Genomic DNA, 27,735 nt, shown 5'->3' with positions numbered 1-27,735 from the left:
GGATACGTATTTTCACATCCCCATCCTGCGCGCCCACAGGTTTTACTTGCAGTTCAATGTGGGCCATGAGCATTTTCAGTTTACCGTGCTCCCTTTCGGTCTCACCAGTGCCCCTCAGGTGTTCACGAAGGTGGTGGCGGCCCATCTGCACAGGTTAGGGATTTCAGTCTTCCCCCTCCTAAATGATTGGCTGTTGAAGGCTCTGATGCCCCAGGCTATCGTCACCAACCTCCAGACGACGGCGAACCTTCTGGATTCGCTGGGGTTCACTGTCAATGTGCCAAAGTCACACCTGACTCCTTCTCAGAAGCTCACTTTCATCGGAGCTGTTGTGGACACAGTGCAGTATCAGGCCTATCCTCCCGAGCAGCGAGTCCAGGATATTCAGGTTATGATACCGATGTTTCGGCCTCTATCCTGGATTTGGGGAAGACAGACTGCCTTGTTGGGACTCTGCCATGTTGGGACTCATGGCTTCCTGCATCCTATTGGTCAAGTATGCCAGATGGCATATGAGGACTCTGCAGTGGGACCTGAAGTTCCAATGGGCACAGCATCAGGGAAATCTTACCGACATGGTTCAGATCTCGGACGGAACTGCAAAGGATCTGCAGTGGTGGTTAGTGAACTGCGATTGGGTCAAAGGCAGACTCCTCTCCCTTTCCCAACCAGATCTTACAGTAGTGACAGATGAGTCACTTATGGGATTGGGCGGTGATATGGGAAACGTGGAGATCAGAGGTCTCTGGTCTCCGGCGGAATCCGGGTTCCATATCAACTTGTTGGAGCTTCGGGCAATCCGACTAGCATTAAAGGCATTTCTTCCTGTTGTGGAAGGGAAGGTAGTGCAGGTGTTCACGGCCAACACTACCACGAGGTGGTACTGCAACAAGCAGGGCGGTGTGGGGGTCGTGGACTCATTGTCAAGAGGCTCTACGTCTCTGGACATGGCTTGAACATCAGGGCATAACCCTGGTTATTCAACACCTGGCAGGTTCTCTGAACGCCAGGGCAGACAAACTCAGCCGGCGATGCTTAGCAGATCATGAATGGTATCTCCATCCGGAGGTGGCGCAAGGACTCTTTCAGCAGGGGGGAGAGCCTTGGTTAGATCTGTTTGCCTCTGTAGAGAACACGCAATGTCAGCAGTATTGCACGTTGGAGTTTGCAAGGCGGCTATTGCTAGGCAACGCTTTTCGTCACAAGTGGAATTCAGGCCTCTTGTACGCATTTCCGCCCATACCACTTCTGCCCAGGGTTCTCAAGAAAATCAAGAATGACCAGGCCCATGTAATCCTAGTGGCTCCGGATTGGGAACGGAGAGTCTGGTATCCAGAGCTTCTCAAAATGAGCATTAGTCCTCCAATCCGGTTGCCTCTTCGGGAGGATCTTCTGTCGCAGCAACAGGGGAAGGTTCTCCACCCGAACCTGTCAACTCTGCGGCTTCATGCGTGGAGATTCAGCGGCAACAGTTGATGGTTTATTACCTCCCTCCCAAGGTTTTTGATATCATTCTGGCAGTCAGGCACCCCTCTACTAAGCTGATGTACGTCTGCCATTGGAAACGTTTTGTTTCATATTGTACAGAGAGGTCTATTGATCCTCTTTCTTCTTCTTCTCTTTCCAATATCCTTATGTTCATTCTGCCACTCGCCCAACAGGGTTCCTCCTTAGGGACTCCTAAGGGCTATCTTTCTGCCTTATTGGCTTTTCTTCGCCTGCCCGATCAACCATCTTTGTTTAAGTCTCCCATTATACAAAGATTCTTCAAAGGGCTTGTACATATGTTTCCACCTACGTCTTTTGTTATGCCTTAGTGGGACATTAATCTAGTGCTCACTTTTCTAATGTGTGCTCCTTTTGAGCCTTTACATAACGGTCCTCTCCGGCTGCTCACTATCAAAACAGCCTTGTTGGTGGCGATCACATCTGCCAGGAGAATGAGTGAGATGCAGGCTTTATCATCGAAACCGCTGTATCTCGGGATATATCCCGATAAGGTAGTCCTCAGAACCCGTGCGTCTTTCCTCCCCAAGGTGGTGACCCCCTATCACCCTGTTCACCTTCTTTGCTCCACCTCATCCCTCTAAAGAAGAGGAGCGTCTCCATCGGCTGGACCCCAAAAGAGTGTTATCATTCTACCTTGACCACACAAAAGAGTTCCGGATGGACAACCAACTCTTTGTGGGGTACGTTGGTGCAAAGAAGGGGCGGGCAGTCCAGAAACTAACCATTTCGCGCAGGGTTGTTCTCTATATTAAAATGTGCTACGCTTTGGCTAAGAAGCAGCCTCCTGAGGGCTTGAGAGCTCACTCTACCAGAGGGAAAGCTGTTACCACTGCGTTAGCTCGGGGTGTGCCGGTACTTGCTATTTGCCAAGCAGCAACGTGGGCTTCCTTGCACAAGTTTGCAAGTCACTACTGCCTGGATAGGCAGGTGAGGAGAGAGGGGCATTTTGCCCGCTCAGTCCTACAGGACTTTCTGGTGTAAAGTATATTTTCACAGCCCACCACCAGGAGTTATAGCTTGGGTATCTATTCTAAGGTAAGGAATCTGCAGCTAGAAGTCTCTATCAGATGAACAAGTTACTTACCTTCGGTAACAAATTATCTGGTAGAGACTCTATCTAGCTGCAGATTCCTTACACCCACCCAAGCCTCCCCACCTGCGAATATATACATTGTTTTTCATATTTTTTCCCTTTCTCAAGGGCATGTCTTTTTACTCAAACAATCAAAAGGAAAAGGAAATAATTGTTGGTTCTTCCATGACTCTGCGCTTCTGGCGTGGGAAGTTATGGAAAAGAACTGACGTACACGTGCCGGGGTAGTGCCTATATAGAAGAACGTGACATCACAGACGGCTCCGACGACGCCACGCGGAGCCAGACAACGCACGCGGATCCGAACGATGACACCCGACGGCGCACGCAGGGAACTGCTCATCAGAAAAAATCCGGATTCTAAGCTGACGCCAGGGAATTCTAAGGTAAGGAATCTGCAGCTAGATAGAGTCTCTACCAGATAATTCATTACCTAAGGTAAGTAACTTGTTCGTCAAGAATAACAAAGTAAGGGGCCACAGAGCAGGAAATGCGTCAAAGTAAAGTGATGCGTCGATTTTTCTGGTCCGGCGAAGGCAATGTGTTTTCTTTCCACGCTGCAAGGTGATGCATTGGTTTCCAGGAGCGCAGCCTTGGTTCCTCTCTGCAATGTGGGGATATTCTGACACCCTGGAATGAAGCGTGGAAAACCCAGAATGCATTGAGCAGAGGCAAATGATGCTGCGTCAGTCCGGCAGGTGATGCAGTGATTTTTCAGCCAGGAGGCAGGCACTTCGTCAATCCGGCAGGCGATGCGTTGATCTGGCAGGCGTTGCGTGGAATTTTGCAGGCGCTGCATCAATTTTTGGACTCTGGATTTTCTCTTCCTTGGTGAAGACTTTGATAGCCCTGAGACCTCAGAACATGAGGGAAGCTCCATCCAAGCCCTTGGAGAGCACTTAAGGAGAAAGGCAGAGTCCTTCCAGCAGAGCCAAGGGTCAGCAGGCAGCAGGGCAACAAGGAGGCCAGCAGTCCTTCCAGCAAAGCAGTCCATATAAGTCCTTTTGGCAGTCAGGCAGTCTCTCTGACAGAGTCCAGTTGTAGCTCCAGAAGTGTCTGATTTGGTGAGGTCACAGGCCCATTATATATTATTTACACCCAAAAATGCCTTTGAAGTGGAGGAACCTTCAAAGAGTGACTTTGAAGTGCACAAGTTCCCGTTGAACCTAGTGCTGTACGCCGGTAGCCCTGTAATCAGTCCTTTGTGTGAGGGCAGGCCACTGACCTTTGAAGTGAGAGCCCCTCCATCCTTCCTGCCCAGGGAAACCCATCTGTATGCAGATGAGTGCAGATGCAGCTGAGTGTCCTGTGTCTATGGCTGTCTCTGTGGAATGCACAAAGGGAGCTGTCAACCAGCAAAGACTAGACATGGATTGTAGACAACTTATATGGCACAGATGGCAGTAAGTGCAGAGAAATGCCTTTCTAAAATTGACATTTCTGAAATAGTGATGTAGACTCTAACTTCACCAGTAAGTAGGATTTCTCACTACCATTCCATCCATACCAAATATGACAAGTCTATTCCTTTCAGATCAGAAATTACCAATTAAAAGTATATATGGGAATCTCTAATGCTGGCCTATGAGAGGAGCAGGCTTCACGGGAGTGAAAAACGACTTAGGGAGTTTTTCACTACTAGGACATGTAAGACATATAAGTTCAAGTCCTGCCTTTTACTTATATAGCACCCTGCTCTATGGGTTACCTAGGGCCTACCTTAGGGGTAACACTTGGAAGAAAAGGGGAATTTAATGCTTGGCAAGTAGTTTTAAATGCCAAGTCGAAGTGGCAGTGAAACTGCACACAACACAGGCCTAGCAATGGCAGACCTGAGACATGGATAAGGGGCCTCTTATAAGCATGGCAAAGTCAGTGCTGTAGGCCCACTAGTAGCATTTAATTTACTGGCCCTGGGCACATGTAGCACACTTTGCTAGGGACTTACAGGTAAACTAAATGTGCCAATTTGGTATGAGCCAATGTTACTGTGTTTAGGGGAGAGACAGCACAAGCACTTTAGCACTGTTCGGCAGTGGCAAAGTGTGCAGAGTCCTAAAACCAGCAAAAAGAACAACAGTAAAGTGGAGGGGGCAGGCAAAAAGTTAGGGTAAGACCACCCTAAGGCTGCCAGGTCTAATCAAAGCTTTGCTATGCTGGAAGTATCTGTAGCGAAGGTAGGAGTCTAAGCTTGTCCCAGGAGAATGGGCCCAGGAGTTTCTTGTCTTTTTGGATAGAGCTGGTTAACTGACAGGACATCATTGCCATTGTCTTGCTGGAGACTGTCTACAGTATATGAGCGTGTCTTCCATGGAAGATGTTAGGCACTGATAAATGACCTGGTGTGCATTGAGGACTTAATGGGCCAGCACATCTTATGGCTGAACACACCAAAGGTAGTATACTATAAATAATGGATGTTTCTCTGTGGATCACCCTGGACTCTTGTTTATTTATGAAAACACATATATGTACATAATTACTTTTTCTGTCAGTTATCAGGTCTTCTTTTATGTCTGGATGGAATTCGTAGAGTTTTACTAAAAAAAAACTCCACAAGATTCAGCAGAATTCCACAAATGAGCAGAAATAGGCGCATCACACTGCTGGTGCTGTGATTTAGTGCTCGTTCCACACTGAAAAGTCACAGTGAACGGCAGCGTGCCAGAGCAGAATAGAGTTTCCAATCGAGCAACAGCTTTCTGCCCACAAATGGTAATGATCGGCCGCATATGAGAAATCTCACCTGGTGCCCCCGTAGCGACTGGAAATCACACTGGGGGACGCAAAATCTCACTCATGGGGAAAAAAACTTCACCAGTGGAATTTGGCCAGAACTATGCGAGGCCAAACTTCCACCAGCGGAATGCAATATATATTGGCCATTCCTACTTTTATATCAATAAATAATTTCTATTGATGATAGATTTGTGGACCTCACCACAGATTGTATGCTGTGTAACGTGAGTTTGAATCCTTACTCTCCGCTCTCCATGCTTATAAGAGCATGCTATGCCCTTTCTGAGAGACCTTTATTGACTTCAAGCCTTCTCTCTTATTCATTGCTGCTTGTCTGGCTTCAAGCTTATATATCTTAATTCGACTCGTAGCTTATCAAATGTCAGTGGTACATTCATAGGGATGGTGTTCCTACTCTGCATGTGGCAAGATTTAGAGATTCAAGAACTATGAACCAGTGTTATTTCTAAATGCCTGACATCCATTGGAAAAAACAAAATTTTTAAGGGACATGTGCAGCATTGTTACTTTTGAGAAAAAGATGACTGTACTTTGTAAGTAAAATTAATATGTGTTTTAATTTATTTAGAAAAGCACTCTTCTACAAGACTTTGGTTTCCTGGTGCTGAAAGGACAGGACAGTGAAGTAGAGAAAAATGGGCGAAAGATGTGGGGGCACTGTCAACCAGGACAGAGGGGTTAACAAAAGAGAAATGTGGTATAAACCTTGCAGAAAAGGAGTTGACACTGTTTTGTATATTGCTAGGTAGCGTGTTCCAAACTTTGCTGTCCAGTGGCCAAAAAAGTACCCTCCAAAGCACTCATTTTAGAAATGAGGAGCTTGCAAAATGAGTCGCAGATTGCAGATTACAAAGAAGCTTAGAAAGCTCTGGCTGTTTCATGCTGAAGAACACCATGTGTTCTATACATATACACATAGACTTGGTGTGCTGTTCAATGGAGAGCCAACAAAGGTCTCTACGGGCTTCCGACACTTGATCGTAGTTGAGCTGATGTCATACCACTCTCAGTGGGAAGTTTTATGTCCTCAAATGGAGTGTCATTTCAATGTTAGAAGAGCCTACAGAACAGCATGCATAGAATGCGGTGCTGCAGGAGTCTACCTGCCAGCCCACTGGACTGCTTTTAAATGTTTAGGCTTCCATGTGAGGGATAACATTTTCCCTTTTGGCATCTATGTTCACATTGGGAAGGAGTGAGCTTAAAAGTGTATGGAGACTGTTGCTAAAGATGGCGGCCCTGCACATGGCCTTTCATGGAGGTGTGAGGGCTTTAGGCCTAGTGGCATCCACATTCCCTACTCAGAGTGGAATTCCGGTTAACAGGATGCCAGTATCAGTCTATGTGGCACTCTTTGCCACTGTGCCTTCCAGCATTTATGCATATCCTAGTACACAAGAGGGGGAAGGTCGGAGACGTGTTATAATGATACAGTACAGTATAATAATACCCTAACATTTTAGAGTGACACAAAAAAAATCATTTTTTTAAAAATATTGTACCCTCACTATTTCCAAAGTCATTTTGCTTCTTGGTTATTTAATTTACGTGTAATTTATACATTGTATCCGCCTCTTGTGTTGTTTATTTTACCAGCTGCAATCTGTTGTTCCTGGAACTTTGCAAGCTCATTCTTCCACTTAAAAATTGGTTGCACGTTTTTGCACTGTTCACTCCATCGTGGAGAAGTGCAGTATCCAGCGCCAGCTGCCGCAGATATCAAGGAGAAGAAGAAGTGGTGATGGGGTGGAAGGGATAGGGGTGATAGACGCTGCCGTCCTCTCCTGTCACCTCGCTCATCCTCCTTTCCTGTTCTGGTGTCCCAGCATTCACTGGTACACCAGAACAGGCTCCCCAGCAATCCTGGCACTGCTTTCACTGCACACATTCACCGAACACTGCAGTTCAGACACAACTTTGGGGCAGTTTCTGCAGCCTGGCTGTTTAACACAGCCAGGCTGGAGAAATCTAAGTGCGCACGTGGATTTTGCCAGCCGTCTTAGGCTGTCCAAACACAAATGCACGCTTAGTGCACGCCATTCTTATCCCACCTCCTGTGGCCCAGTCCCGCCCCTATTCAAATGCTGGCTGAGCCAGCAGCAGAAAAATAAAACGATATTCAAGTATCGTTTTATTTTTCTGATGCTGGCTCTTAGCTAGTGTGACGGCGCTCCTCCACCATTGCAGAGGAGCCCCCCCTGGCAGTATCATACATTAGTAAAGTCTATAGCCTTGCTTTCGATCTCTGATTTCCTGCTCTCACAGTGCACATGGAGCCCTCTGTTCGACTGGGAGAAATTGATGGTGTACCTGCAAAAAAGGCACATCTCAGCAGTGGTTCACACATGTCTTCAAATCAGGGGGGTAGTTGGTTAGTATCTTATGCTTGTCCGAGGACAGTCTTGGCCTGGGAATTGGTGGGCTTGGCGGCAAAAAACACCAGAGATCAACGGAGCAACTAAAGAAGGGAGTTTCCCGCATCCTTCACTTTAATTCTTCCTTCCATCCTACACAGTCCCCAAGCTTTATGGAGGGACAGATCTCAGCACTCTGGGAACCCATCGAAAATCTTACTGTAATGTATTCAAGTAAGTTAATTTAAACATAGGATCTATATTTTAATCTAAATATTTCTTTTTTCCTTTTAAAATCTCAACTTGGTTCACGTCTTGACATTGTTTTCAGCGGCTACATATATTTCAGAAAAGTAAAATCCAAAATATTATTAGTTAACCGTCAGCACTTTCCAATGCTGCTCTCCCCTCTTCTTTTTTTGCTTGCATGCATGGTTCTATTCATGCTGACACTTTTTCTGCCCTCCTGACTAAAAAAGCATTCTATCACAATTTAATGTTTATTCATCATTTTCAGCATGTTTTGTTGCATTTGACAGGTAGGTTTGCTGCTTTTCAACCAACGAATTAGAAGTGTAAATGTCTGCATGCACTGTTGCACAGTTTTTGTAACTCGCATAATTTACTGTTATGAACTCACGCAAACAAGATAACCCTGTCACCTTGCTTCAGTATTAGATGTTCCAAAGTGAAACACCTAATATTATCACAATTGAATATTAGGCCTGGGTCGAATTGTAATTATGGCAGATTAATCAGAGTAATTTTGGCAATTTTGTGTTGCTCTTTTAAATTCAAAAGTACCTACAATTGTGCGTTTACATCCATTCACGTAATTAGAAGTAATTTGGTACAAACTCCCATGGCAGGAGCTCAGGTGAACAGTGAACCTAATGAGCATGATTGCCTGCTCCTGCTAGTGTCATGTTAAATTTAGATATATTTTCTTAGTGCAAAATGGATCAGATGGATGAGAAGAAAATATCGCTAAATGCTAGGTTACGCTCCTTGCATAATTTCCATCTAATCTTCCATACTTTTGCTGTAATTTTGCATAGTTACTCTACAGCAAGTTACGTTAGTGATGCCCACCTATTTTCAATAGCAGTAACTGCATGTTAGTTGGTGATCCCTAATCCTCAGTCATCTTGATAAAAGCTGTTACTCATGATACTTCTCGCCTTGACTGCACCAAGAGAAATTGTGACTACATCTCCACAACTTTGAGTAACTTCCAATTTAAGTCACAATTAAAATTTAAATGTGTCATCTCACATGCAGGATTTTTCATACATGGACATACATGGCCTCAGGAGTCAAGGAATACTACCACTTTGAAATTAAAACAATTATAACACCAGTATGAAGCAAAAAAAGAACTAGTAAATTGCACTGTTTTCCTAATAATTAAAATGCTGTGTTCTCAGAAAAGGAAATACATCAAAGAACACACATTGAGTTAAAAAGCTACACGCTATGTTAAAACTTCAGTCTAACAGAAGGACTATTTGAATCCCCATCACCAAAACCTAATGGGAACACAAATAATACAGTGTAACCATCCACTAAATGCCACAGCCCAGCAAAACAATGGCAAACCATAAAAATATCAAGCAAGCCAATTGGCGAAGTAGTCTGTTGTAGCTGTACTTCCCTGTGCAACTACTTGTACTTTAGGTAAAAGTTGATGACATGAAGTCTTACATGTGCTCAAGCTGTCTGTAACTAGACCCTAAAAAAGGATTGGCATATGAATACAGTCCATGTTTGTCCTAAAAAACTAAGTGTGACAAAAAAGTGTGATTGTTGATTGAATAATGATTTCACCAGGTTGCATAAAGGAAAATATTTATTAAAATAAAGGAGGTGGAAATAATATGGCATATTTATTTCTGTGCATACTCCTTTCAGCAGTCAACAGCAACAAAGAGACATTGTGATGTCACTGCACCTATTACACAACTGGAACCCCATTGCCCCCGCCTTCCTCTTTTAATTGTGCGAGCAAAGCAGTTACAAATTGCCAATAAAAACAGGTTGATATCAGATAGTCCCTCATGCATTCCAAAATAGGGAGATAATGCATACAAAAAAAGCAATAGAAAGACAAGATGTGATTGACAATGTTTCAAGCGCTTGGCTGACGGGGTCCTAAATCAAAGAAGCTAATGATTGAAGGAGACTAACCGAAAACCCACTAGATGTATGTTATATGAATATTATATGTATAATATATCTTTTAATAAATGGAAAGTACTGATTTATGCCAGGCTTAAAAACAATATTGTTCATTACTCCAAATGCCTATGTACATGTTGTTGCAGGTAAAAATATCTTGAAGTAACATGAAATAATATGTTTAAGTTTTAATTAATGTATTAAATAGACCAGAACTGATGTTGAATGTGGCAAGTCATTTCTTCATATTGAGAAAGCTGTTTTGGTTGTTATTAAACATGTATATTATTATCTTGAAGTAGTATTAACAATGTTTAGATTTATAATAACAAAATATATTAGAATACAACCATCGTCAATTCAAAGCATAATAATAATAAAAATACTTTTGGATATAACAATGATAAGGAAGGGCCTAGTCAACACAAAAAAACATGTGTAACTAATGCAGACTCATTGTCCGGTTTAAATGTTCTTGATTTACATTTTAATATTTGATATTCCGTCCCAATTAAGTTGTGGACATTTTCTGTTTCAGATGTTTAGATGGTTCCCCAGCAAAATTAGACACCAGTTTTTTGTCTTTCTTATTTTGGTGTCAATGTCCATACAAGGAGTCGCAAATCTCCGAAGCCAGTGGAGCATTATGGGAGAATTTAGCAATGTGCCTCAGGAAGAATTATTAGAATGGATAACATTTAATACCAAACCAAGTAAGTTAGTCTGACTTTCTTAATGCTTGTCCCTTGTATTTTAAATTCCACTCAGAGGTTTTTTTCAGTATTGTATCACAATATTTTCTCACACTCTATATTTTGTCTCTCTAGGTGAGGATCTCAGTAAACATTATTTTCTTATGGTATACACTCCAGAGTCTCACATTGGAGCCCACCTCCTTCTTATCCTAAAGTAATGGCAAGAAGAGGTTGCACACAAAAAGCAGATTTCGACTCTCTGCTAAATATAATACGTGATTACAGATCTGTTTCTTCTCTTTGCTTGCACATCAAGAGTTTAGCAGCTGCACTGATCCTTAATGAATCCTTATTGAATCTTGTATATCACTGGATTATGCTGTTCTCAACAGAACATACTATTTGAATGCTTGCCGACTGTCCAAAGGGAGCTGGCTAACAACATTAAAGCATGCTAGTTTGTGCGTCCCTTACTACTGCCTAAGTAGAGGACTGATTTAATTGGCAACATGTTTATCACAGCAGGAGAATTGGTTACTTAACAAATATAAAATCATTTTTTAGTTCTGTTGTCCAAACAAGTTTGGCCGATAATATGAAATGAGTTTATTCTTTCGGGAGGATGTGAGTCCTACCCAGGTATTAGGTTCCAAAATCCTATCAGGTCAAACACACAGTTCCAGTGATTTAAACCTGGCCCTCATCTCTAGTAGCTATGGCACAATTTCTAAAAATTAAGAAAAATGTAATATGAACAAAATGAACCAAAATTACAAAATCCAATGAGAAGGACCAGAGGGATGGATTTTTACCATTTTAATGCAAAACATGCCAACCAAGTAATGTGCCAATCAAAATTCATTGTTTGTGGTTAATTGTGATGTAGGTGCAATTTTGGAGCAGAAGTGTAATACACCAAGCAGGTCAACCCGGTCAAAGTTGTTACATTCTGACTTATGGCCTGATTTAGGTCCCGGTGGAGGGAATACTCTGAGACAAACGTGACGGATATCCCATCCGCCTTATTACAATCTGCATAGGATATCATGGGACCGTAATAAGGCGAACGGGTTATCCATCATGTTTCTGACAAAGTATTCTCCTCCACCAAGACCTAAATCAGGCCCTTAGTGTTTTTTATGAAAGTCAAAATCCTTCAGTTGGACAGGTTTTTGAAGGCTGTATCCGGAAAAGTCCTCCCGAATCCAGATTGCTGCTGGATAAGATTCTTCGTAAGACGTCGGTTTTGGCAGGAAAAACTTTTTAAATTTTGCGGCCACTGAACTCCTCATCAGGCAGATATGTTTTGCACCTTTGCCCGGTAAAGATTTCTACCTTCGGACTCACTCACTTTTTTTAAAACTAAAGATCATCTAGAAGGGCAAGCCTAAAGCTGTACCCAACAAAGTCCTCTCAAAATTGAACACCTTTACTGCTAGGTCGCACTGAAGCTCAACAGGTCTTTCCAAGTCCCAACTTGTCAGACTTTCTGTCGCAGTTCCTCTTTGTCGCTTCTTAGGGTCCCGGGACCTCAAGACAGCACTTAAAGGACAGGACACACTACACCAGAGGCCATCAGGAAGATTCAGTCCAGGTCCAGTTGTGACGGGGCACTCTAAGTAAAAGGCCTCTTGCAGCTTCTGATGGTCCAGTAGCCATGCTAGAGCCCACGTTTTAGTCCCAGGTACAAGTGGGAGAATGTTTAGCCCTTCGGGTCTCCAGACAATCTTCTTCTGGCCTGATACAGATCCTGAAACGGTTCTGAGGTATTCGGGGTGAGGTACTACTTTTATAGAACTCATAAGCCAGTGGGTGGGGTGAATCCTGGATATTCTCTGGCATATGGTCAAAAAGTTCCCAAGTGTAAACCTTCCCTCTTCTGCGACACATCCTCTTTTCCTCACTACCAACTGCCCCACAGTGCATCATTCTCAGTAAAATACATCATGTCATCAGCTTTCCGTCCCTTGTGGCGCACCTAGGAGACCTTCTCCAGACTGGTTCTGGGGCCAGCTCCTTCTTCCACTGAAACTAAAGCAAGGAAGCTATGGACTATTGTGGGATTAAACAACTCCTCTTCTTCAGGCTTCCCTTATCACTAAGCTAGAGTTTCCAAGTTAGTGATGTTCCTGATCCCTCATTAACTGCCCTGCTTAGGTTAAGCTATGTCGCATTCTTCCCCTGAGCTATCCTGCTAGGCCCATGTCATTAGCTGTGATCTGAGAGGAGTATTTCACACCTCATGAAGGAAGTTCAGACAGGCCAGCTGTAGACACGGTAATGTTAATTAGCTTGCAGGGTCTTCGGACAGGGATCGTATAACCTTTTAAAAACTACTTTCCCTGCATATTAATAAAAAATCCAACTTCCTATTAAATAAGATTTTTCATAAATATGAAAAATAGTGGTAGAGAACCATCTCTGTAGCTTATTCCAAACCAAGGATACAAAAATAGCGCATTAAGTGCACTTTAGCTTTCTATTTATAGAATCAGCTGCAGCCTCACTAGTAACATTTGCTTTTTGGGGCTAGTCACTGTAGGAGCATAAAAACATTACATTCTTATATGTTCCCCTTTCAAATACTAGTCAACCGGACTAGGTTCTCAAAGGCCTACTAATGGGTGACATATACATTATTTAAAAGAAGGATTTCTTCCTGTCAAAATGGTTTATGTTGACAGGTTTGCATGCAGGTTTAAATGCTACACCAGTCAGGCTACACAGGAAGGCCTGAAATCATGTTTTCATAGTCCGTCTAGACAACAACACAATGGGTGCTTCAGTCCACAGGTGGCATTTAACTTTCTGTGACATATGATGAATTTTCCTGCACCATACACAGTGGTCTTCCTGGAAAGTATGATATGCTAAATAGGGATTACTAGAGCACATACAATGGGGACTGGACAGAAGTACCCCAGTACGCCGCGTTCAAAACCCAGTAGCATCAGTCCACTAAAAATGTGTGCAGCCACGTTAAAAGAGGCACTTTCTGCCTCTGTTCTTTATGATCGGTCAGAGACTTCCTGACCCAACTGATCATGGAAAGATATAAGACACTTTATATTGGTACTCTGCACATTCAAATGTTAATCTTTTTCACAAGTATTCTATGTTACATCCTTGCATATCCTCATTCACATAATAACATGCACACTAAGACTGACTCAAAATCCTAAATCAAAATAAGCCCATTCAGTAATGTATCCTAATGTGATTTGTAGCACCCTCAGCATATATCAAGCGTAATCAAGGTCACTTTTTGTGCCACGTGCGGTACTAGAGGGTATTCAGGTTTTGCCCGGCTGATGGCAACCCCCCAACAGAGAGCACTGAGGCTTTTTCCACTTGATTCTGTGACTCCTTTTTTTTCCCACTCTTTAATAACTTCTTACTTGTCCATTTTTATCTGTGAGTGCAGTGTTTTATATGCTTCATGACAACATTTTCTTTAATTAGGTATTGGTTTGGTGCAATACAGTTCATAGGAAAATGTGTCATGCTTACTGCAGGTGTCTGCTTTTGATTTTCTCTGTTATGTATTCTTAAGGCCATATCAATACTTGTACTGTTAGTTACCTTTTAGCTTCTTATAGACATTGATATCACTCTGTTATATCACCAGTGTAGATAGTGAGAGAATATACTGCACAGCGGTGTGCATTCCTGAGATGACTTTGCAAGGGATATGCATATTTGCTTCCTGATAGAAGAAGAAACAGCTTTTGAGACTTGGACACAGACAACATAAACATATGTATGTGAGTGAAGCTTTTGTACCTCATTCTCCACTAGATGCTACTGAAGTCATGAGAGGAGCCCGTCCAAGACAAGCCTAGTGTTTTTGACCCATAGTCCTGTGAGTCTTTATTCCATTTTCCAAATATTTTCCTTACTAATTTTTAGGACTGCAATTTGAACATGTTTTATTGTCAGCCTTTTCTTTGGTTAGTAGTATCACGCCCCCATTAATCGTAATATCTTTTTGTCACTAACCATTACATTCCATAAGAAAATTATATAATTCGTAAGAAAATATATAATTTGATTCAACTACATTGAGAGTAATTGAGGTGTAACAAGTGAGCTGTTGGAAGGTTATATACACATTGTATAAATACTTATTGAAGGCCTTCTATACTAGTGCCTTTAGAGCAATGGTAGTGAGTATATAGATAGTTTTATATGGTTATTTGATAAAATTGATATTCTCATTGAGGGAGAAGAAGCATTAATGCAAAATTGACATTCTCGTTGAGAGAGAAGAAGCATTAATGCAGAGGTTTCAGCATTAAGGGATTATCAATTCCGTTTTCTGATTATGAGGATGTTAATCTGTAACTTGGCAATCGTAGTGGAATGTGCACACAGATTTTCATAGTTTGTAACATAGTTGCAGATAAATGACTCTAACCACGTGTACTGGTTAAAATGCAGTCCTGAGGACTAGGTGAACTGGAGGGCGTCCAAGTACGAGGAGTAAAATCGATGGGAAAGGGCAGAGTGAAGGGAGCAAAGGAGCTAGGAAGGACTATGATTTAATTTTTTTTTATATAAAACATGAGGATGCCAGATACCATCAGTTTATTTGTAGTTACATTGTCTTATGCTTTTTGGTAAACTTAAGTGTCACTGTTTGTCATTCTCATAACTAATGAGGGTGTATTGATATAATCTACAGTAATGTCTGCTCCTAGGGTGTTCGTTCTAATGGTTCTTCTAGATTGCAATGTGTAGGAATATAGATGTTATTTCCACCTCCTCTACCCTCCTTACTTGGGCAGGAGTCAAGATTCCACTCTTTCTCCCTATGGCTGCTTCAGTAGCAAATATTTTTCATTTTAATTGGTACATTACTGTGTACCATTTAATTAAATTTTATCCTCATCATCTAATTTACCTGCTTTTTAATCCTTCTCTCCAAAGTATATGGGTATTCCTATTACCATCTTCACCACTCAGTCTCTTCAAGAATAGGGCACTACCAAGAAAGGCAAGAACTCCTGTACTTGCACCCCCAAAGATCCCCATCAGCTAACACAGATCCAATGCAAAGTCTTTGTTGCTTCTTGTATGGTAGGTTTCCAACAAAAGCTACAGTCCATCACCACCCTTGTCATGTTTCCTCTATACGACACAAAATATCTCTTCCCATAGCTCTGCTTTTCCTGTTCCAAAGACTGCAAAGAATCGTAAATGGGGCAGCAAAGTAATTTCTACAATTTCATCAACGGGATTGTAATACACCAGTGCTTCAAGCTCTTCAGTGGCTCCCTGTCATCCAACACTTTTCTTGCAAAACACTCTACATAGCACACATAAACATCATTTAGATACTTTATTCTGTGCAAACATGTTACCTTGCACCCACTTTTCAGCATGACGCATGTGGTTCTTTGGTAGGTAGAGTTATCAAATATGCGATCAAGTGGGTGGTTGATGGTACAATCGAATGCACTTGTTTGCAAAATTCAACAAATGGGAAGTGCTTTGAGTACTGGAAACTGGTTTCACATCAAAGAGGGCAAGGTTGTAGTTCCAAAGGATTTAGTAAGTCAGTGGAAAAATGCCTTTGAGATGGCAGTGGCTGTGTTGGGTAAGGGGCTCAAGTGGGGTACTTGTAGTTTTAAAGGTGGCGATCTTGCATTATGTGGATTTCCGTTCTTTTAGCTTGGCTTGATTGTGACCTGGCATGTTGAGGTGGTGGAGCTTTGCTAGGGGCATATGTGAAGCAGGTTTATGTGCTACATATTCTGATCCATTTGCTCAGCAAGATTTGTACATGGTTCACAGAGTCTGAAGATTGACCCTTGGCTCCACCAAGTGCCAGTGAATATCTTTTAGAGGCGGTGTTATGTGGTGTGTGTGTGTTTTTAGTTTCATTTTGATTGTAGCTACTTGTTTTTGTATTTCATTTTCAATGCCACCAGTGTAGACAATGCTACAGGAACAAAACTGTAGGCAGTGACATTTCTCACAGGAGTTACATTGTCAGTCTATCTTTAGAAATGTAGGGTTTTTATTAGTTGACAGTGCTTGTTCTCACCAACAGCATTTATCGGTTGGGTGAAGTCACAGTCTGCAGTACATTCTGCTGTGAAGTCTTTATACTAGATAAATGCTAAGTAAGAAGTAAATGTGCATGTGAAAACACTGAGTGATGCTCACATTGACCTTCTTACCAAGTTCTAAGAGGGCATTAAACTTTTTATCATTGTCAGATATGTGTAATTGGAACTTGTTCTATTCAGTGGTGTGCATGATTATTACCACGAATAAGGATGTGAGGAACAATATGGTACCACACATGTTCACATTTGATTCTTATATAGAGGAGCCAGAACTGCTTTACTGGATGATGTCTAAGAGAAAATATTAAATACAATTCACATTTATTTCTGTGCAAATTTTAAAGTGATCAAGTAAGATGTTTTGATTTGCTGCATCATAGGCCGCAGATTTAAAAAGCATTTGCAATGCAGCGGGTCTCGCGATTGCTCGAGTTAGAACTATTAGCGTTGTAAATTCCTACCTGGACTTTTCTTTTCTTGCCACATAAATTGAAAATGAAAAGTAAAACAGTTGACATAAGCAAGCCGATTCAAAGCGCCACTGCTGCCATGAACGCGAGTGTGAGCGCAAATGAGAGACACAAAAGGAAAAAGAAGTTTGCTCTCAGGCAAACATATCGGAAGTCGTGCAATTGTCCATGTAACAAGGGACAATGGCCAAGGCAGTAACAAAACTGCCCAAGGCAGGACAAACATGCAGTATTTACCAATGATAACATAGGATTTTTGAAAGGGAAGCCCATGAACGAGTGATAGTAATGGGTGTGTTGTGACCGTGATTAAGAGCCCACAACACTTGCAACAGGTCAGAGTCAGTTGCAGATAAATGACTCTAAACACGTGTACTGGTTAAAATGCATTCCTGAGGACTAGGTGAACTGGAGGGCGTCCAAGTACGAGGAGTAAAATCGATGGGAAAGGGCAGAGTGAAGGGGGCAAAGGAGCTAGGAAGGACTATGATTTCAATTTTTTTTATATAAAACATGAGGATGCCAGATACCATCAGTTTATTTGTAGTTACATTGTCTTATGCTTTTTGGTAAACTTAAGTGTCACTGTTTGTCATTCTCATAACTAATGAGGGTGTATTGATATAATCTACAGTAATGTCTGCTCCTAGGGTGTTCGTTCTAATGGTTCTTCTAGATTGCAATGTGTAGGAATATAGATGTTCTTTCACCTCCTCTACCCTCCTTACTTGGGCAGGAGTCAAGATTCCACTCTTTCTCCCTATGGCTGCTTCAGTAGCAAATATTTTTCATTTTAATTGGTACATTACTGTGTACCATTTAATTTTATTTTATCATCATCATCTAATTTACCTGCTTTTTAATCCTTCTCTCCAAAGTATATGGGTATTCCTATTACCATCTTCACCACTCAGTCTCTTCAAGAATAGGGCACTACCAAGAAAGGCAAGAACTCCTGTACTTGCACCCCCAAAGATCCCCATCAGCTAACACAGATCCAATGCAAAGTCTTGTTGCTTCTTGTATGGTAGGTTTCCAACAAAAGCTACAGTCCATCATCACCCTTGTCATGTTTCCTCTATACGACACAAAATATCTCTTCCCATGGCTCTGCTTTTCCTGTTCCAAAGACTGCAAAGAATCGTAAATGGGGCAGCAAAGTAATTTCTACAATTTCATCAACGGGATTGTAATACACCAGTGCTTCAAGCTCTTCAGTGGCTCCCTGTCATCCAACACTTTTCTTGCAAAACACTCTACATAGCACACAGAAACATCATTTAGATACTTTATTCTGTGCAAACATGTTACCTTGCACACACTTTTCAGCATGACACATGTGGTTCTTTGATAGGTAGAGTTATCAAATATGCGATCAAGTGGGTGGTTGATGGTACAATCGAATGCACTTGTTTGCAAAATTCAACAAATGGGAAGTGCTTTGAGTACTGGAAACTGGTTTCACATCAAAGAGGGCAAGGTTGTAGTTCCAAAGGATTTAGTAAGTCAGTGGAAAAATGCCTTTGAGATGGCAGTGGCTGTGTTGGGTAAGGGGCTCAAGTGGGGTACTTGTAGTTTTAAAGGTGGCGATCTTGCATTATGTGGATTTCCTTTCTTTTTGCTTGGCTTGATTGTGACCTGGCATGTTGAGGTGGTGGAGCTTTGCTAGGGGCATATGTGAAGCAGGTTTATGTGCTACATATTCTGATCCATTTGCTCAGCAAGATTTGTACATGGTTCACAGAGTCTGAAGATTGACCCTTGGCTCCACCAAGTGCCAGTGAATATCTTTTAGAGGCGGTGTTATGTGGTGTGTGTGTGTTTTTAGTTTCATTTTGATTGTAGCTACTTGTTTTTGTATTTCATTTTCAATGCCACCAGTGTAGACACAAAAGGAAAAAGAAGTTTGCTCTCAGGCAAACATATCGGAAGCCGTGCAATTGTCCATGTAACAAGGGACAATGGCCAAGGCAGTAACAAAACTGCCCAAGGCAGGACAAACATGCAGTATTTACCAATGATAACATAGGATTTTTGAAAGGGAAGCCCATGAACGAGTGATAGTAATGGGTGTGTTGTGGCCGTGATTAAGAGCCCACAACACTTGCAACAGGTCAGAGCACTTGCGCGCTCAACCTAAAAAGTAGAATGTGTGCTACTGGAATGCCATTGGGCAATGTATGTAAGTTCAGAAGTACTCAGTAATGTCAGCCTGTGTGATGTTGGTCCCCTCCACCCATATGCCTGAAATCTCATTGCTGACTGTAGAGAAGGGAAGGTTTCCCACATGAACAGAGTTTTGTAGCTGTCTGGTGACCTTAACTGTAAATATTTTTTAGGCTATATAGCCAGTCATAAATATGTCTAGAAATGGAGAACGGTACGCATTGTCTGCTGCTTTCTTGAAGAGAAGGTGTTATAAATAGATTTGTGAGCGGGTAGTGTGCATATTTGGAATAAGGAATTCCGATTTTTAATTATATCCAAAAAAGAGCTATGATACAGTCCTCAATGAATGCTGCATAGCATTTTATTAATGAGAGCATTCTTTAAAAAAAATATAGTTTAGATTTCATGTATGAAGTCAAAAGATTGGGAACCAATGGATTAAAGTATACATTATCGTACATGGGAGTGGCTAAATATCATTTAGCCAGTCAAGATCATGCAGCTGCTCTCTCAGAATTCAGTCATCAAATAGTTCAGTATAAGAAAGAAAAGGTCACTAGCAAGCATATTTAGATACATTTTCTAAATTAACCCAATCTGGGCCAGAATATTCTTCCTTCCCCTATACATTATCCTTCTGGTAAGTGAATAACCCTGTATCATTGAGGCTTTTCAAAGTGTAATATCTCTTCAATTTTCCCTGGACACCCTGAACTGCTTTTAACCGCTCTTGCCTCCAGTATGCACCAGTCAATACTGACACACCAGATCTCTTACTGTGGAGGTAGTTGACTAACCACAAATCTGGCAATATCTCGCTTGGTAACAATCAAACTTATGTCACAAAATATTTTGGAGTATCTTCGAGTGACAGGGTATTCCCAGGTGCTCCACAGTCTTACCTTAGCTATCATGGGTAAGTGGATCACCATAATTGCAGTTAAATGCTTAGTGACCTTATACAAAAATGGAATTAGGGGCATTTCCAAATAGCGTAAAGGTACCTGCCTGTCTTCACAGTAGCCTATAAGGCATAATTTTTCCAAAGCTTTGTAATATGAAATCAATTTGATGCAGACATTTTAATTGTGCTAATATAAACCTTGATCTAATGGCATGCTCTGGTTGATATTAAATCATCTCTTCCCATTCATTGTCTCCTATCGTTCTAATTAATACAGCGATTTGAGAGGCCCAGTAATTTTCTCATGCCGTGAAGTACAGTTCCCCTAATCGACTCTATATAGTTTTGTCAACAATTGACTGGGTGTGCCTCTGTTCTATACAGTGCTTATAGAACAAAATTGAGCTTCACAATGCTTCAACCATTTTACCATGAATGTTGTGCTCTGCAAAACATTTAAATTCTGTGAGAGGATAATCAGTTTGTGTAATGAGATGTATCCTAATAACCAGAAGGGAAGTGACCCTCAGTGTAAAATGATTAAAATGGGACTATTTGGGATAACAAGATACTCCTTTATGTAGATGACATTTGTAAGAAATTGGGTTGTTGGTTATCTGGGGTGTGAGCCACGGTCGAGCAGCAACCACAGTCTAAAGTGATACATAAGCCAGCCCAAACCTAGGCTCAACCTAGCGTGGCACGGATCACTGCGTAGTTAGGCTTAATTTAGAGGCAATGTGTAAAGTATTTGTGCAACTCTTAAAACAGTAATAAAATGAAAACACCACACAAACAGGTTTCCGCATCAGGTTAGAAAAATAGAGCAGAATTTAATTAATAAAACAAGACCAAAATGACAAAAATACGAACAGTGGAGCCAGAGGAATTTTTAAGGAACTTTTAAAGATTTTAGTGACAATAGCAACAAAAAGAACAAAGTGCCAATTAGGGATATGTGATCGCGCTGGACCGGGTCAGAGTCACACTTCCAGGCCAATCACAGTGAAGCGCAGGTCGGCTACAGTCACCGGGTTGGGCCCTCTGAAATTCTACCTTCTCAAATCCATGGCAAGAGTCCCATTCGTAATGAAGGGGGCCACAAAGAGCAAAGTGTGTCATGGGAGGCTGCTGGTGTAGCGCAAAGAGCAGGCCAGGCATTATGAGCATTGCTGGAGGTTTGTGTTGATGGTTGCTTGCAAGCAGTCGATGCTGTAGAGGGAAGGGACGGCTGCCTGAGCTTCACATTGAATTGCAGTTCGAGTGACTAGGTCTTTGTGCAAACAGGCCATTCATCATTGTGATGAGACCAAAAGCTTGAAAACAGCTCCCTGAGCCAGACCAAGGGACCAAGACCTGAGGGTCAGCACCTGGGGATAATGAACTCACTGTAGCTGGGTCAGTGGCTGGTACAGGATGTTGGGAAGCTTTTTATGTCCATGAAGCTCAGAACAGGTGGCCTGCAGAATAGCCTTTGGAGTCGTTCTGGTGTCCTGGATTCAAGGGTGAATTTGCTGGCCCAGTTCTCACCCAGGCAGGAGGGCATCAGATCATTACAGCAGGGCAGCTATGCCTATGAAGTGAGGTAAAGCTTGTAGACATATGCATTTGAAGTGGACAGGTCCCTGCCTTACTAGGCCCTTACTCCAGACTAACTATAGTGGGTATGCAGCCCTTTATGTGGAGACACGGGGACAGCCTTTTCATGTGTAAGTGCAGCTGGGCCCAGCATTTCCTTCCCATCCTGCCAGTGATGGCCCAACCAGTCACACCTAAGCTCCCCATGGTGTGTTGCTATTTAGGAGGAATACACAAAACCTAACTGTCAACTACACCCAGCCATGTGACCCAGAGACAGGCTGAGTGCACCAAATGGCTAAGGCAAGAAAATACCTACTTTCTAAAAGTGGCATTTTCAAAATTATAATTTAAAATCCGACTTCCCCATAAGTTAGGACTTTAAAACTCCCACAATACAGGCTGCAAGGACAGGCTTTGAGACATGTTAGAGGCCTACTTAAGTGGGTGGCACAATCAGTGCTGCAGGCCCACTAGTACCATTTCATTTAAAGGCCCTGGGCACAAGTAGTGCCACTTTACTAGGGACTTACAAGTAAACTAAATATGTCAGTTAGGGATAAGCCAATTCTACTATGTTGAAGGAGAGAGCACTTTGCACTGATTAGAAGTGCTAAAGTGTTCAGAGTTCTAAGACCAGCAAAAACGATGTCAGCTAGAACTTTAGGTCTGAAAGCAAAAAGTTAGGATGAAAACCACGCCTAAACTGCCAGGTCTAACAACATTGTACACTATATTGCAAGTCTAGAAGCCTCCAAGGACAAGTCATATATATTTATAGGATGTATAAAATGAACTCTGGGTTCTGTATAATTGTATAATATGTGAATCTTCATATTTCTTGGGGACAGAGAATGGTGGTATCTTTGTCTGTTTGCATTGTGGATTTCAGGGGAGGCATCATGTGTCACCTTGTAACCAAAACCCCTTTGTGTAGAAAAACAAGTTGAAATGTCTGTGCCAAAACACTGGATGGCGGAGTGTGCACAGCATATGAATCTAAAACTGTGCAAGTTGAAAAGTAATTGTTCTAGGTAAGCAACATTTAAATAATTAAATACGTTTGTTGTGCCAGTGGACATTTTCTCAACAAATACTGCTACTGTACCTTGTCTATCCAGTGGACAATCCACAGGAATAAGGGCCTGATTCAGAGTTTTATGGATGAGGTATTCTGTCACAAACCTGATAGATATCTTGTCCTCCATATTACTATCCCATTATATCAAATGGGAATTGCAATACGGCGGAGGGTATATCTGTCACGTTTGTGACAGGGTAATCCCTTCCACCAAACTCTAAATCAGGCCCTAAGTTTGGAGTGGCAATAGTGTTTCATCTGCTCATATTAAAAGAGAAAACAGATGATCACTGTTTTTCATTGTGATCATCTGGAGTTTTTTCACTCTTCGCAGAAGAATTCCTATTCTTCCTGTCTGCGTCTTCTCAATGTTCGTAGGCCACCTTTTGCACTTTTCCATATGCTGCCCAATTTACTACTGTAAACTTTGATCCCACGCTACTGCCATGCACCCCCAATGCCCCAACTTGTTTGTATCCCCTCCTACCTGTGCTCCATGTTCCTCTTCTAACTCCCTTCCTCTTGTAGACTGTTCATTGTTTCAGGTTAGTTAATACATCACATACATAAACGCATACATTTTTGGCTCCAAAAAATAGGTGTATAAATCTGTCCTTTCATGTTCTTTTGAAAAGTGACACGGATTGCGACTTTGATGAACTGATTTTTCTTATGTTTGGTTTTCTTGATGTATTGTTTGTGTAGGAAATAAATCTGATGTTATCCCTTTAAAAATGTTTTACTCTTTAGTCACTGCTGTTGTAGCTTTGGATTCCAGTATTTTCAAAGTTCTCAAATACTACTATAATTCCTTCTTAATGGCACTAGCAAAGCAAACTCCTTGTATTTCATATCATTTACTCTATCCTCTTATGAAAATAAATGTTTGCTTTGTTTTCCCCCAAAGAGCAACTTATGTCTGTAGCTCAGGGGCCTCCAACCTTTTCTGTAATGAGTGCTACCCCCTAGCTCAGCTTCTTTGACTTTAAGCCTAATGTCCATAGATCAGATACTGTGGTTTGAACAAAATACTTTGGCTTGGGGCCCTATAACAGGGCTGCAATATGTGTTGGGGAGAACATGGTCTTTGGGGATGTATGAAAGTGTGCGTATGAATGGAATCTATGTGTAGGGGTGACTGAGGACATGTGTTGTATGTACCTGTAGCACAGGACATACATGTTGCTATGTGTAGCTCCGTTACATGTATGGCACAAATGCAACCATTTTTTTTAAATAGGAAAAATATAAAGTACAGAAAAATGTTGTACAAAATAATCATACTATCAAACTTTTTTCTGCCCTTTACATTTCTCCCACTTAAAATAATGGCTGTATTCTTCACTTAAATAATGACACTGTGCCTACTAGCCTTTGGTTACAAGAATTCTACTGTGTTTACAGGTGACACTTTCAAATGGGAGAGAATTAAACTGAAAAGTTAACTTTATGTTTATACCGATTCCATAAAAACTCATCATTTAGATTTTCTCCAATCTTCAAGTGTCATATTTGCAAAAAGCAAGCATCTTTTGGCCCGTAATCACAGTGCCCTAATAATAACAAAAAAATACAGCCATCGGTTTAAAAGGGAGGAATTTAGAATGAAGAAAAATGCTTCATAAAACATTAAGGCATAATTGCCTTATTTGAAAGTGTGGCAAAACATTAAGACTTAAACCCTCATTATGACATTGGCAGCAAATGCCGCCTACCGCCACGGCGACAGCCGCCAACATACCGTCGCTGTGGCTACCAACTGTCAACCGCATTATGACCGTAGGCAGAATTCCGCCAGAAGGCTGGCAGAATTCCGTCGACGGTCATGGCAGCGGACGGCCGTAAGGTGGCGCAGCTGGCAGCAGCAGCGCCACGCCAGCAAAACACTGTCTACTGTATCATGTTCCATGATACGGCCTGGCGGTGTTCTGCTGGTGGACGTTGCTGCCGGCAGCAGCGCTGCATCCCGTCTCCTGCCGGAGGACCCCCTGCAGGTAAGTTGGATTCTCCGACAGGAGAGGGGGGTGGGGGGTGTTGTGTGTCTGTGGGGAGGCGGGGGGTTGTGTCCGTTTTTGTATGCGTGCATGCGGGTGTGAGTCGTGTAGAATGCGTGTGAGAATGAATAAATGTGAGTGTACGTGTATGTTGTGTGTTGTGAATGCGTGTGTGCTTCAATGTATGTTGGTGTGTGTTGCAATGTGTGTGTGTGCATACGTGGGTGGATGTGGGTATGCATGTGTGTATGTGTGCACGTGTGGGTGTGTGGATGTCAGGTGCGATGGAAAGGGGGGGCAAGGGGGAGGACTCTGGGGATGGGGTGGGGAAAACCCCTCTCAGTGGCAGGAAAGGAATTCCCTAGCACTGATAGTGCCTACCGCCATGGTTTTCGTGGTGGTACGTTTACGACGAAAACCTTTGCGGTAGGCGTGGTCATAATCCCGAGGGTGGGATTGTGACGGCCATCTGGCTGGAGACTGAAGTCTCCAGCCCGGCAGCTGTTACCACCCTGGCAGACGGAGTGGTACATTGGTGGTTTGGCTTGAGCCAAACCGCCAATGTCGTAATTTGGGGAAAGGTACCACCAGCCTGTTGGCAGTCCCTTTCCCCAAAATACCGCCGTCCGCCAGGGTCTTAATGACCCCCTTAATGTTTTATAGGAATATTTTTCTTCATTTTAAATGTCTCTCATTAAAAATATTTCTCAGTTATAAATAGTGCAAAGTTTCTATGGGCCACTGAGAGCAAGAGGCCTGCTGTTTCTAAATGTGACACTTGGAAATGGTATAAAATTAAAAAGAGAAATTCACTTAATCATAAATGTAACTTTTCATTTTAATATTCTCCCATTTAAAAGTATGCCGAAACATTATGTTCTTAGCTCCAATACTGAGTTGACAAAGACTTTTATTTGAGTTAAATACCTGCGTCAGTTCTTCACCTCTGTGCCCCAGTCTCTGTCATAAATCTGACTGAGCACTGATCATTATCAGATCCTGCTATCTGCAGTCTGATGATGATAAAGTACAATAAACACAGTCTTCCTTAGCTTTAAAAGGCAAATGTGACCCAGAGCTTGTTTAAAAATGAACTCAAGGCTAGGAGCTACTCCGGAGGTATCTAGGAGCTTGTTGCTTCGGATCAACGAGTTGGATTCACCTGCTCTAACTCCTACAGTTAAGACATCAATGATGCTGGGTGTTATGTGAGTACTGTGGGGAATGATCCCTCATTCCTCATTATCATCTCCAAATATTTGGTTACATCTGTGGAAAGATACGAGTTCTAGGATTTGAAACTTTCTAAAACAGTACCTGAAGTAATGAATACATGTATCTATTAGCAAGACAGCCTACTATTAGTGGAAAACTGTTTAGTTTATCTTTTTAATCCCCTTTCCTGCCCTTTTTGATATAGTATTAGAAGATAGTTTGCATCTAGTCTGGTTGAGCCTTAGGTCCGTCCTGTTCTTGGCCATTTATGTGCGATTTCTCAGCAAACTCTCAAATTACGTAGATGTCAGTTTTATTCTTAGGAGCTGTAATGTGAGAGGTCTCAATTGTCTTTTTCTTTCTGCAGCTGGACCAAACTCCTACATGAAGTTTGTGCTTTATGAGGGGGGTCTCAGTGAAGCTTCTGTCAAGAGATCATTATGTTGAATGTTTTTATAGTTTACACCTTCAAGGGTGTGGAATTTATTAAAATATCTACTTGTCCATGGGACAGGTTGCTTCTTAAACCTACTTGTCCTGTAAAACAATCTACATGTCCCTTTGGTACCATGTAGTGTGGCGACAAATTATAGCAGCAAACTCATTATGTAAGAGCTCTGATAATAGCCTCTCTGATTAAGCCAGGTCTACTACTATAGTATGCTTGCACACTTGCAATTTCAATCCCTACTATAGCAATGTTGCCATCATTGCGCAGACCTATGTAGTGGGGCTGGAGAAAGTAGTAAGCAGTAGTTCCAGGGCCGGAATGGCTTTGAGTCTGCAAACCTACTAATTTACATCCTTTAAGGATTTCCACCAGCTCTCCTCCAATTTTTCCCCATAATGAGAAAGGTTGGAAATTTACTCTTGACAGTGGCAGAAGTAGAAGTTCTTCCAGGGTTGGGAAAAAAGTGGTTGGAGGGAAAGTAAACTTGTAAACGCTCAATAGATTTTCACATGAGCAAATCTACACATGCATATTTGCTCGTGCTAAAATACAGTTCACAAATATTTTCTAGGAGTACGATTTCCTGGTCTTCACTTTTGTGACTTTCTTTAAGACTTGGGTCTCTAATTAGGTCTGACATTTTGTTTTTATTAATCAGCTGGCTTTACTGCAAGCGATCTCATTCTGCTCCTCTACAAGGAGCATATTGGCACACAGTGGTTTTGTTCAGTGGCAGGAACTATTGTGGCAATCAGTGGTGTAACACAATTGGAGGGGGCCCCCTGCAAAGAACATGGAGCCCCCCCCCAACTCACTCAGGGCAGGTGCTGTGCTAAGGGGCAAGCGGGGCCTTTGTTGCACCACTGGTGGCAATGTGTACTTTTTGAGACCAAAAACATTTTTGTCTTTTTGCCACTGTTTGTTACAGTGGTGAGGGCCTGGCAGCTCCCACAACAATAAAGTGTTACGAAAGCCATGTCAATACAAGACATGCATTGACGAAATCAAGAGAGACAAAAAAAAATGTCAGATCAGTTGGCTTTGCCAGTGCTTGTTTATTTTCATGCTTCTCATAATCGTGTTGAAAATGGTTACACTGATTTTCCATTACGAATATTTTTTGGAAATACTAGCATGCATCAACACATTTTACTAAATGACGCTTCAAAGAAATAGCACCTAAAATTTCATGGTAGGGAAATGTTTTTCC

The 27,735-nt window shown here is 42.0% G+C and overlaps 1 protein-coding gene across 1 annotated transcript in view; it reads left to right on the top strand.

The window, feature by feature from the left end:
- The window catches only part of DPY19L1 (dpy-19 like C-mannosyltransferase 1), a 377,005-nt gene that overhangs the window by 286,721 nt on the left and 62,549 nt on the right, over nt 1–27,735 (top strand). The window contains exon 19 of the mRNA XM_069215489.1: nt 10,433–10,607. Within this exon, the coding sequence (XP_069071590.1) occupies nt 10,433–10,607 (175 nt within the window). The remainder of the gene's footprint in view (nt 1–10,432; nt 10,608–27,735) is intronic.

The sequence above is a fragment of the Pleurodeles waltl genome, chromosome 2_1 (assembly GCF_031143425.1).
Source record: "Pleurodeles waltl isolate 20211129_DDA chromosome 2_1, aPleWal1.hap1.20221129, whole genome shotgun sequence".
NCBI lineage: Eukaryota > Metazoa > Chordata > Amphibia > Caudata > Salamandridae > Pleurodeles > Pleurodeles waltl.
The sequence above is the reverse complement of the archived record's forward strand: the minus strand, read 5'-3'. Positions and strand labels throughout refer to the sequence as shown.